General features: G+C 47.8%; 1 protein-coding gene across 2 annotated transcripts in view; it reads right to left on the reverse strand.

Annotated features, from left to right (window-relative positions):
* Positions 1-12,795, reverse strand: part of TMEM132B (transmembrane protein 132B) — a 371,854-nt gene that overhangs the window by 9,383 nt on the left and 349,676 nt on the right. For both annotated transcript variants that reach the window (XM_072722666.1, XM_072722667.1), the window contains exons 6-7: positions 5,621-5,826; positions 1,881-2,151 (exon numbers count right to left, since the gene is read on the reverse strand). In XM_072722666.1, coding sequence (XP_072578767.1) covers positions 1,881-2,151; positions 5,621-5,826 — 477 coding nt within the window. The remainder of the gene's footprint in view (positions 1-1,880; positions 2,152-5,620; positions 5,827-12,795) is intronic.

Below are 12,795 nucleotides of genomic sequence, written 5' to 3' on the forward strand. Positions count from 1 at the left end.
TGACAATACCAGTGTATTTCCCAAGAAGAGCTCAATTTAACATAGAGGCAACAGCTGAAGACTGTTTCCCAACCACTAATATTTAGATGTGAAAATGGCAGAATTGAGGATTACAGATTACAGGGGACAGGGCTCGGCCACCTTCTCTTGCTCTCCTACTGGGAGGCAGTTAGCAGTTCACTACGGGACAACAGTGATCATGGTGTGGGCCATTGTGCCATTGCTGAAGGGGCCACCTAAGCAAAGCAGGAGAAGAATTTTTTACATCCTAAGAAACTTCTGCTTCTAATTTATCTTCTCGTTTGCACCAGGGGTGACAAACAAATGGAGAGGAATATCCAGTAGGCAGAATTTCTAGAATGTTCCCCCTCCACTGCAAAGATGTCCTCACTGCTTTCTCAAGCATGGGAATATGATGAGAAGTCACGCTCAGGATCAGGTCACGTTTACATGTGAGCCTTAAAATAGGGAGCTTACCCTGGGCTATCCAGGTGGGTCCAATGGCATCACATGAAGCCCATAAAAGCAGAAAGCCTTCCCTGGCTGGGGGCAGAAGGGAAAGTCACAGAGACTGAGTGTGAGAGGGGCTTGACCCAGTCATTACTGCCAATGGAGGGGCCCCATGAGAAGGGACACAGGTGTCCTCTAGAAGTAGTGACTGACCCTCGCTGGCAGTCCAACAGGAAACAGACCGCTTAATCCTATACCCATGAGGAAGTGCATTCTGCCAACAGCCTGAATGAGCTGGGAAGGGAATCTTTCCCCGAAGCCCCACATGAGCCCATTCTGGCCACCACCTTTGTCTCAGCCTTGCGATACTCACTCCAGCTCACATGGACTCCTGACCTACAGAACTGAGTCAATAAATTGGTGCTGCTTTTAACTACTCATTTTGTGATAACGTGCTACACAGCAATAGAGAAGTAATATAAATATAGCATGTTTAATCCAGCTTCATCAAAATCAGCTTTGGCATCACCTAAAATATGACTTAATTAACTATCAGTGGCAACTTTACATTTTATACTAAAAAACACGCTGTGTCATTTCTGCATAATTATTCCATTAAACCGGACCAGAAAAATACTTTTACTACTACTCTAATAAAACAGATAAGCATGTAGTTGTGGATTTCAAAATTATTTTCAGCATAAATACATGCTATTTAAAATTTTTCTGTCCACTGTTCAAAGTGTAATATGTAGCTACACAATTAACCCTCAACGTTAGGGGGATGCCTGGGTGGCTCAGCAGTTGAGCATCTGCCTTTGGCCCAGGGCATGATCCTGCAGACCAGGATTGAGTCCCACATCAGGCTCCCTGCTTCTCTGTCTGCCTCTCTCTCTCTCTCTCTCTCTCTCTCTCTCTGTGTCTCTCATGAATAAATGAATAAAATCTTTTTTAAAAAACCCTCAAGGTTAGGAAAATAAAACTAGAAAACTAGTTTTTCTCAAGTTTAACCAACTTCTATTAGTGATATATGAGGAGTGAATTATCATATTGGGGAAAGGTTGCTTCCACTGTGCATTTATTTTTATTTTTTTATTTTTCTTTTTTCTTTTTTTTTCCACTGTGCATTTAATATAGCTTTGACTGGTATTTTTTTCTCAACTCTCCCTAAAATACAAATATTAATTCACATTAGGTTATTAAAGTTGATACATTTTCTTTTTGCTGGTCAAGAGAAACATGAGCACACGTACATACATGCACACATACAAACATGCACGTGTGCACAATGCACATGTACACACGTGCAAACACACACACGTATCCACGCGCCCACACCCACACACACACACCTTCACGGCAGCATCTACCTGCACACTCGTCAGTACAGACTGGGGCCGAGGCCACAGCACAGAGCGCAAGCCCTGTACCTGCACGGTGGTTATCCCCGGCTCCCGGCCCACCAGGGTCCTGCCGCCCTGCAGCTGCGCGATCCTGGGCTCCTCCACCTTCATGAAATCTGCTACGAGGTCGGTGATGTCAAACTGCCAGTCGGGGCCCAGCATGTAGCTCAGCTGACCCAAGTCAGGCGCCTCGGCCACGAACTGTGTGAGGACACGCACTGTGGCGTGCTGGTACTGCAGGGAGCACCCCCTCCCCTTCTTCTCCTCGTCCTCCTCGTCCTCGCTGTCTCGGGTGGGCCTGAGGCACAAACAAACGAAGATGAACATCACGTTGTTAAGGGGCTCTGTGCACCTCGTCTTGCAGAGTCTACATGACTGTTGGGAATACGTGACATGGTATTGCTCGCCATCAGTTCACTCACTAACCGTATCTCTTTGGTGGTCCCTGTGTACCATGCATGCTGCCACCTGCTCGGAGCACAGAAGGCAAGTGCCACCCCTGCCTTCACCTGCCCAGTGCCGCGGGACACCCTGCCCCAAACAGGCACATGCTGTGTCCCCATCCTGTGTTCTGGAACTCTGCAGTCTGAAACTCCCCACTGCGGGGAACGTGAGGTCCCAGGTGGGAAGAGTTGCCAGGATGGGTTTCCACTGCCCCAACCCCGCAGAGGCACGGCTGCGCCCCTCCACTCCCTCCAGGTGTGCATGAGTTCACCTTGGTCAGGGTGGGGACGGCCCCCCAGGGACTGGAAGACTGTCATGAACCATCAGCATGGGACAGCTTGGCACTGGTTCCTGGCTGGCCAAGGCCCTCTGCTCCAGACAGGGTGGCTTCCTCTGAGCTCTCGGAGGCCAGGATACACTTTCCTACTCCCCACCCCACAGTGTTCAGCCACAGAGCAGCTATGGGGTACTGCAGAAATTGGGGACACCCTGGCTCATGGTTCCTGCTTGCCTCTGCCTTCCTCCCGTGCGCCCCAGCCCCTCCTCTTGCCCCACCTGTATACAGCCTGCCAGAGAAATCCTCACTGGCTCTGCTGTTCCAGAACCTTCCCCTCAAGATGAACCTGTCCTGTGTGCTTTTGTGAAAAGACCTTGTTTGGTGACTAGTCTATGACCATCAGGGGACAGGGGTTGGTGTCAGGAGTGGCAGTGCTTCACACGCACTGAGTCACCCCTACTATGTGCTGGGCCTGGCTCTACATGTCCATGTGACCATGACAGCTGACAGGTGGACAACGTCCCATACACCAACCACACACATTCATTTGACTCATTTGATCTCCACTCCAAAAAGGGAGGGTGTTCTATTATCCTGCTCTTACCAGTGGGGAGACCAAGGCACAGGAGGAAAGGCAACTTGGTCCCGGCCACCTAGCTAGCCATCAAAAGGGAGATCCACGCCCAGGCTGCTGTGGCTTGCTGCACCCTCTTTCTCATTACAGCGAGCTCTGTTCACCTTCAAAACAGCCAAGAAACACGTTGCTACTTCTACATGAAGACCCGAGGCTCAGACAACAGGGGAGCAGCAAATTTCTGGACTGCCAATTTGACTTCTGAAACCTACTTCCTTTAAATTAGATCCTTCTGCCTCCCTGCAAGGTCCTATTAGGAAAATAACAGGAAAACTTTTACCAGTACCCAGAGAGAAGCATTTTGGGGTTTCCCAGAGTGAGGAGTGAATATCTCTCCTGGTAAATGAGATGGTTCTGGGTGGTGAAGGACATAGGATCCCCACCACAGAATGACATTCAGAAGAGTTATTCCCATTTCACTTTTAGAATCAATCCTTCTAATTATATCACAGGGAACGAAGGTTTCTGGCACTGGGCTACCTCCAATGCTTCTCTGGCATTTGCTGGTTGACTTACCTAGAGACCAGCTCCCACAGACAAACAGCCATATCTATGCAGAACATAACACCAATGTTGTCTCTTCTTTGTGTTCATTTTTACCGTTCAGCTAGTTTTGATAGCCATATGAAATGTCCCTTAAACAAATGACTAAAACTTTAAAAGGAGCAATAATAAGTATATATTATGGGGGGCATTCAAAAGTGGCAGCATCATAAAAGTGGTGAGTGAATAAGTGAAGTTTTAGAAATACCATCTTAATGAAACAGTTCTGTTACTTTAGGACAGACAGCATTCTATTATTTTTTTAAAAACTTAAAATTCTGAATTATTTAAAAATTCACAGTAAGTTAGAAAACAATGTATAGGAGGCCCCGTATACTCTTTGCACGGCCCCTGCAGAATTAACACCTTACATTATCACAGCATAGTGCCACGAGCAGGAGACAGATGCTGGTACAAGCCACAGAGCTTACACAGCTTAACCAGTACACGTGTATGTGCATGTGTGTGTGTGTTTCTGTGCAATTGTGCCACCTGAGGGTTCTCATAACCATCACCGCAATCCAGACACAGAACTGGTACGTCCCCACCAGGGTGCCCAGGGCCACTCCCTCACACTCCACACCATCTCAAACACATGGCAACCACCAATCTGTTGTGCATTTTCTGCATCACTGTAAATGGGACCATATAGGATGTGAGCTCTGAAAACGCTGGTAAGGATGTGGAGTAACTGAATGACTCTTACGTCGCTGTTGGGAGTGTAAAATGGTACGGGTTCTCTGTGAAAATAGTTTGGTACTTTCTTTTAAACTAACTATGCCCTATTCATATGGTCCAACAATTACACTCTTGGCCACTTGCCCCAGAAGCCTCAGGTGCATACACAAACTTGTCCAGGAGTGTCACAGCAGCTGTCGTGAGAGCCCCCACCTGGAGACAGCGTGAGCGGCCCCCCACGGACGGATGATTCAGCACGCAAAGACAGTACACACCATGGATTACCACTCAACACTGCGTACGGGAACTCTTGATACAGCCAACACCTGGGGTGGATCTCAGGGGATTTATGCTGGATAAAAACATGCCCCGTTTTAAAAGGTTGCACACTGTACAATACCAGCCACCAGCTAAAGAAAACTCTGCTTTCAAGGGGTCAAATGACGGGTCAGGCCCCCCTGGATAACCTCCATATTTTAAGATTGGTGGATTTAGAATTTTAGTTACCTCTATAAAATCTCTTCCTAGAGGTACCTGATCAGAGTTTGAGTATATAACCAGGAGATGGGAATCTTGCACAGGTGTCATCTTTAGAATTCTGTCTACTGCACTATATGTCACTTCATAATTGGGACAGCTCTCTTCAGTAATATTACCATCTCCATTTATAGATTACAGATGAAGACATTGAGGAACAGAGAGGTTCATCAACTGGCCCAAGGTCACACAGCTCTATATGGGGAAGCCAGAGTGAAAACTCAATGGCTTCGTTCTAGAGCCTACAACCTAACCACTGTTGCACACTCCACAGATGAAGGCTGACATTTATAGCCAGGGACCTGGGAATGAACAACATAGAAGGAACAACAGGGAAATAGGGAATAAAAAAAAAAAACTACACCCCATGCTAAGTGCTTCTTATGCTGTGCAACATTATCCTGAATCCCAGCAACTACTCTAGGCAATGGATATTATTCACATCTCTGGGATGATTTCCTCATATCAAAAGGCTAGTAAATACCCAAGTCCCATCCATCTGAACCCCAACCCCAGACCACTGTGACCACTGTGGATGCTGTTTCCCTGGGGCATGGGCCCCTATGGGCTAGCAGCCTGCCACAGTGATCTAGGTCCCAAAGGCCTGAGATCCCCTAGCTTTCTTGGGGACTCAGCCTTCCCTTGGCTCCTCACCTTCTGTTGGAGGCCACGGGGATCCTCCACCCCTTGATCTGGCTCAGCTCAGTGTCCGAGATCTCAATCTGCAGGGGGAGTCTGGGTGCCCAGACAGTGACCTCTAGCTGGGAGGTGAAATGCTGGTGTGTGAAGTTCACGGTCGTGTCCACTTTGCTCTTCATTTCCTTCCCGTTCACAAAGATGGAATCGCAGTGGTTGGAAACCTTTGGGAGAGTCAGAATCTCGGATGCATCAGCAGGAAAACACAGGACATGACGAGCAATGAAAGTTCATGAACTCTGATTTATTAGACACCAAGGACAACCCAAAGAACATGACTCGAACAAAAGGTAATTTGTAGGCACTAATTAGTGACAAATACTGATAAAGAGACTCCAGGAAAACCATTTTGTATTATGAAATACTGACAAGCAAAACCATAAACATAATTTAATGGAGTTCTATAACCTTTGTTGCCTCTTTTGTGTGTTTTTTCTTTGCCTCACCTTTTTTATGTACTCAAACCACCAATAATCAAACCCCAGGTGCAACATATTTCACTCTTGCACCGTATTTGAAGATGCATAAAAGGTAGCCATATGTTGCTAAAAAAACCCACTTTATTTAAGCCATAAAGAGGATCTTCTCTGAAAAACCAAGGAAGCTTTGCACTAGATTAAAGTCTTTGTGGGAAATGCTCACGAAATGTGGATACAATTACTTGGCCCCATTAAACTATAACTTTGCCGACTGGAAGTATGGAAGTAGCATGTGTTTACAGTTTTTTGGCTCAGTACTTGGGGTACCCTTTTAACGCACCTGTGTTAGCTGGCTACACATCACACAATTCCAGCCTTCGTATCACTTCCCCTCTCCCAGATAAGCCAGTAAAGTGTTAGTAACATCTCTCTCTCATGGACCATCAGGAAAATGTCATTTATGTACATAGGTGGGGAGGGTGGGAGAGGGAGCGAGGGTCACTTCAGGTGCCACCACGTTTTGCAAGCCACAAATGACAACTTACTCTTGACTTTCTCTTCCTCTTCTGAATTGGTCTCCACAGCCCAGGCCTCACCTGCAAGCCCCAGATGCTCAGGTCCAGAGCAAGATCAGAAGTGTCAACTTCCAAACTCCAAGAGCAAACTGCTCATTGTTTGAGACAAATTATCATCCTCCCCCTCCCCCCCAATTCACCCGGAGAGAAAGAGTACTGAGCATGAATGTGCCTCCAGGAGGAGAAGGAACAGATGCGACCAGTTAACTTAGAAGGAAATCAAAGACCAAAGAGGAAAACAAGCGGCCGGACACTGAGCCCTCTCCCCACACATCAGGCTCCTGGCCACATCCACCTGTCCATGTCCCAATGTCTTCAAGCATCTTTAAGTAGAACTGACCAAGGTCACTAACAGAATACACGGGCTGAAATCCTAGCAACATGGACTGGGTAAGCCTGGGCCTCAGAGCAATGGACAGGGTGCTGGAGGGTGACCGCAGCAGATGCCCATCCTATGGGGACTGAGCCGTCCAAACACGATGAACTGAGTAAATCGGCTGTCTCCTGGGTGTGCCCAGGATTGTGAAGAGAGCAATCAGAACAGGATTTTCTTTTTTTTTTAAGATTTTATTGATTTATTCATGAGAGACACAGAGCGAGCCAGCGAGTGAGCGAGAGAGAGAGAGGCAGAGACACAGGCAGAGGGAGAAGCGGGCTCCATGCAGGGAGCCTGACATGGGACTCGATCCCGGGTCTCCAGGATCACAACCTGGGCTGAAGGCGGCACTAAACCTCTGAGCCACCAGGGCTGCCCTAGAACATGATTTTCAATTAGAGCAGAAAGGGAATATAGGACCACATTCTTATTTTAAAATCCTATAATGCTGACACAGGGCCGGGCCCAGCTGCCCTTCCATCAGGTACTCTAGGAGGGGTGCCCCACTGCATGAAAACCCTGCCTTCCCACTGCAGCACTCACTGGGAGACAGACCCCAAATCCCCTGAATATCGCTGGACTCCGCGGCAACATGCATGTCCCCCTCAAGAGACTAAGGCTCCTTACCGATGGCAATACTGCCCTCTCCCTGGCTCAGCTGGTCCACACAGGTCCTAGAACTTTCCTGATCCTACCTCCTACAGTATATACCTCCTGCATTTGTGGAAAATTCTGGCTTCTCCCTGTCTATGGCTATCCATCTACCTGCCCTCCCACCCGTTAACAGAAACACATCCTGCCAGCAGAAACACACCTGTTTTAGAGACCGTAAGTCCCTTTCTGTGCATAAGAAGTTTTGAATCTCATGCAGATAGGATGGCCTACCTGGAAAAACTTAAATTAAGACTCTAACAAAGTCAGAGGCCTTAGAAATTCATTTGCTTTCTTTCTCCTGAAACACAGCATACCCTTAAAACAAAGAATGTGTCACCATCCTTCACTAATTCAATTACAACAGCTCAAATGAGGTCAATCCTGTTGAATGCTAAGTCCTGAGGTACACAACAATGTTCACAGTATGTATCAGATTTATGGACTGCATGTGAGTGACCCCTCCAAAATTCATTTGTTGAAATCCTAGTCCCCAATATGGTGTCGGGAGATGAGGCCTTTGAAAGGCAATAGGGTCATAAGTGTGGAGCCCACACACTCTGAGAAGAGACTCTGGGGAGCTTACTTCCTCCCCCTGGTCCATCCCATGAGAACAGGACCAGAGCCCGCCATCCATAAACCAGAGGGAGGGCTCTCCCCGGATACCCACGCTCTGATCTCAGACTCTCCCATTTTCAGCACCACCAAGAATAAATGTTTGCTCCTTGTGGACACCCTATTATTTGTGGGCTCCTTGTTCTCAAATACATCTCCCTGCTAATATTGCTCATGGTACCATCGTGGCAACGCCTAGAAGGACAGAGAGTGGTGAATTTGAGTCCCCTGCCCCTCACACAAGCTCCCAGCTGATGTCACAGCAGCTGACGCCCAGTCCTCCTGTGTTAGTCCTCATGCAGAGAGGACCAGACAAGGGACAAAGGAGGGGGTGGGTAGCGCGGTGTGAGGAGCTCCTGTGCTGGGGCTTGGCAGATTGGGTTCAAATCCCTGCTCCAGTGTGTGTTGACCTCATGCAAGTCACTTCCCACTTTCCAACCTCATTTTCTTTTTTTGTAAAATAAAGAGAATCTCACAGGATAGGTTGCTTTTAGGATTTCAGAGTATAGTCTGCATGAGATGTGTATGTGTGTGTTTCCTCCTGGAGGCTCAGTATCTGCTAATTCAGTGTCTGCAGTGACTTAACAGATCATGACTTCAGTGAATAATTAGAATGGAGATAGTACACACTTCCCAATTGTATGGACTTCAGTCCCAGCAGCCTTCCATCTTCTCGATGCACAGTCCCCACAAAACCTCTGTGTGGTGGATATCACGATCCTCATTTTCCTTGAATCAAATCCAGGATAGAAGAGGGAGTGCTACTTGCCCTGGGCTTTGGGGGTATGTGCACAACGATGTAAGACCTCAGCCCCCAGGATGGCTGGTCCCTGGCCCAGTGCTCTCTCCTCCTCCTGCTCATATCAGGCTCCCCAGTGACTTCCTATGGCACACTGGGCAAAATCCAAACTCCTGATTATGTTTTATAGGCTTAATGACACGTACCTCCTCCTTCTCCAGCCTCGCCTTGTACACACCTTGCCTCCCAGCACAGGACCCCTCCTAGTAGGTCCTCTTTCTCTCTCTGGAGCTCTCCTGGACTCATCCCCTCTCAAGGCCCTTCCATGATCTTCCCATGTCTGAGTTCTGATGCTTGTCCAGGTCTGTGGAAACATTAACTGGCTGCCTACAGGCCATCCAACCACCCACACCAGCACTTCTGCCCCAACATACACGCACCTTCTTCCTTTCTAACATTACAAAGATTTTATTCAGAAAACCCACTGCACCCCATCCATCATGGGCCCTGCCAAGCCAGTCATTCTACCCCATTCTCTTTGCCAGCGATTGGCTTAGGGGAGACCGTGTGACACAATTCCAGCCAATGAGGCATGAGAAGCTCATGGGGACACTGGAAAGGTCTCCTTGCCCAGGAGAGATGCCCAGGAAGCTGCCCTCCTTCCCCTACTGGATGCTGTCACCTCGCAGATGACAACTGGGATTGCAACAGTGATCTCAGAGCCTTGAGAGAGCTGGCGCGGACCAGGCTGACACTGTGTGCATGGAAGAACAGAAGAGCAGAAGGAAGCACGTCCTCTGGGATGAAGATGGACCACCAGACCAGCCCACCTGTAACCACCCAACCTCCTACCTTCTTATCCAGGTAATCTACTTTCTCTTGTTGATAAAGCTGTTTGGTTCATGGTTTTTTGTTCCTTACCACCAAAAGTAGCATAAATTTTACAGGACAGCTCAGATGCCTCTACAGAAGGCATTCCTTGAGTCATTTCTAATTTAAACTTGGCACTCTCTCACCTGGTCACTCTGCACCTCAATACACTGTTTTCCTCTAATTTATGTGTGTGCTCCTGTGTAGACTACACTCACAATATTTCCATGTTGTCTATAGCATTATCACTTACAACATTCATATCGTTCATGTCATAGGGCTTACACCATACTGATCACACTAGATCACTCTACCTATACAACACTACACAGTTTGCCTTTCAAGACTTAGCACCATCTGAATGCTCTTGCTTGTTTTCTTGTTATTATCTCTGTTCCCTACCTGGAGGTGATCTGTTTGAGAAACATGGACCTTTCCCCTCTTAACTGTTAGGTCTGTGCATCCTTCTGCAGTGGCACATCCAGTCTACATGGCACACTGAGGTGTTCAGCAGGTAGTCACTCAGTGAGAATTGATCTCAATGGTTTCCTCTGTGGTGCCATTCATTCCCGTGCCCCATGAGAAGCACGTCTGGGTCAGAAGGGGGACGAGGAGCCTTAGACAAAGTTATCATGTTCATGGCATTCACACAAAAGTTCGTTTAATACATCCTGAGAGGAGACAGACCAGTAGGAGAAACCAAGAGCAAAGCTCAGGAAGCTGCTGGTCAAAGAGTTGATAAATTGGATTCCCAGTATGAATGTGGCCTCTTAGCCAGGAACAGAGATCTCTGTGTCATGTCACCCATGTGTATGTGTGTTGGGAGGGGACAGGAAGACACAGCAGCAAGGTAAGATCAGCCAAGCTCCCACCTCTCATCTAAATGATACCATCGGGGCTCTCTTGAGCCCCCAAAGCAGCATCCTAATATAAGAAGAGCCAAGGAGAGGAATGTGGACATTGGAAGCAGATGGTCCCCACCATGTTAGTCTGTGAGTATGTGCAAGATGGCTTGTAAAGTGTCACCTTGGGAAGGCTGCATTCAGAGGTTAACATTTCACTGTCAAATTATACTTCTGCAGCTACATTACTTCAGAGTAATAGAGAAAAATACAGGCTCTCCAAATGAAAATAAGTTTCCTTGGGGATCCTGTAAGATGTATCATTTACTTCATTTTCTGTTTTAAAAGAGAAACTAGAATTGAGTTTCTGTATCAGCTCCCCTCTGGGTTTGCCACACCCATGATCCGTCTGGCCTGTCTGCCCCCAGAGAAAGCGGACTGCGCATAAAGTTCCCCTCGCAACCCCTCCCCCGCACCAAGAAAGCACTAGAAAGGAAAAAAGCTACACAGTCAAATAGTATGTTTCTCACAATTCACACAGAAAATGCTGAAGTCCCATAGTAAGATTGGCGAAAAAAACCTTTGATATTCAACTGTCATCCGGATCAAACAATTTGTATTTATCACCATGTTTAGCAAAATACACTGCGTCTGAGGAGCAGTAGGTACTCAAAAGATATTTATCTTGCCTTGAGTATGTACACTTCCAAGAAACACAAAAAGGGATAATGGCTATCATGTGCTGGTGCTTACTATGCACTTATCACGCATGGCTTTTAGTACTATATTGAGAAGTATACCCATTAAATCCCCCAAATACTCCATGTTAGTTAGGTCTTTTGTACCCATAGCAGGGACGCGGAGACTGAGGCCCAGCAGGGGCTGCCTCGCCAGGGCAGGGGTTCACATTCAGCCCCTCTGAATCAGGGGACTCCTCAACCCTGAGGGTTAGTATCTCAGTGCAGCCCACACAAGGAGAAGACACCGTGCTGCCCCCAAACGACTTGACTGGGAAAAGCAGGACCTAAATACACACGCTGGGATTTTGTCTCCACTGCACTGAGGTCTAATGTATGTTATGCGTCTGTCTGAAGGCACACTCGAGGAGTCTGGCAGTGCACACATCCGTGAATCCACAACCACACCCAGACCTAGGACATTCCCGTAGTCCCAGAAGACTCCTTGTGCCTTTTCTCAGTCCCCCACTCCCTCTGCCCCTGCCTCAGGCTCCATGGATGTGCTCTGGGTCATTGATCATTAGGAACAGACTAGTTCAGACTAGCTTCATCCTTAGTCCTCAAGTCCAGGGAGAGGGAGTGAGGGTAACACTTGGTGCCCCAGACGGTCCTCGATCAAAGGCTTCCCTCATCACATCTGAATGTCACTCCCTGTCCTCCGGGGGCCAGACTCTGCCCCGGGGCACTAAACCTTCCAGCTCTGATGTTCATTCACTGCTCTATCATTTAGAGGAATCAGAGATAAGCTCAGGGCCACAGCATATGTTGGCGTAACAAAGCTTTTCTCTGCTTGACATCCCTCATCTGTAAATAAGAGTAAGTCATCTATTTGTTTAACAGGTATTTCGTTCATGTCTTCAGAGACCCAGGAACTGTCCTGGGTGCTGGAGATGAAGTGATGGGCACACAGTCAGCGCTGTAAAGGACCCCGCAGTCTAAGGGAGAGACAGACAGGCTGAGCAGCTCGTGGAGGAGTGCAATCAGGTGGCTAGGTGGGTTTGAAAGGCAGCTGGAGCAGGTACAAGCACAGGTAGTGGAGACGGAGGGGCCCTTTTGGTTAGAACCGGCAGGGAGGCTCCCCTGGACTGGTAGCATTTGAGCAGAGACCTAAAGGAGGTGAGAAGTGAGTCCTGAGGATATGAACATCTCTGAAAGTGGGGGAGACAGGAAGTGCTAAGTTTGGATTTTACCCCAGTGAGTGAGAACAATGAGAAGCTGAGGCATCTGAAGCAAAGAAGTGTCATGTTTGAGGACATTAACGGGAAACCTCTGGCAGGATCGCAAGATGAGAGAAACCACATGGGGGCCA

Source organism: Vulpes vulpes, chromosome 10 (genome assembly GCF_048418805.1).
Source record: "Vulpes vulpes isolate BD-2025 chromosome 10, VulVul3, whole genome shotgun sequence".
NCBI lineage: Eukaryota > Metazoa > Chordata > Mammalia > Carnivora > Canidae > Vulpes > Vulpes vulpes.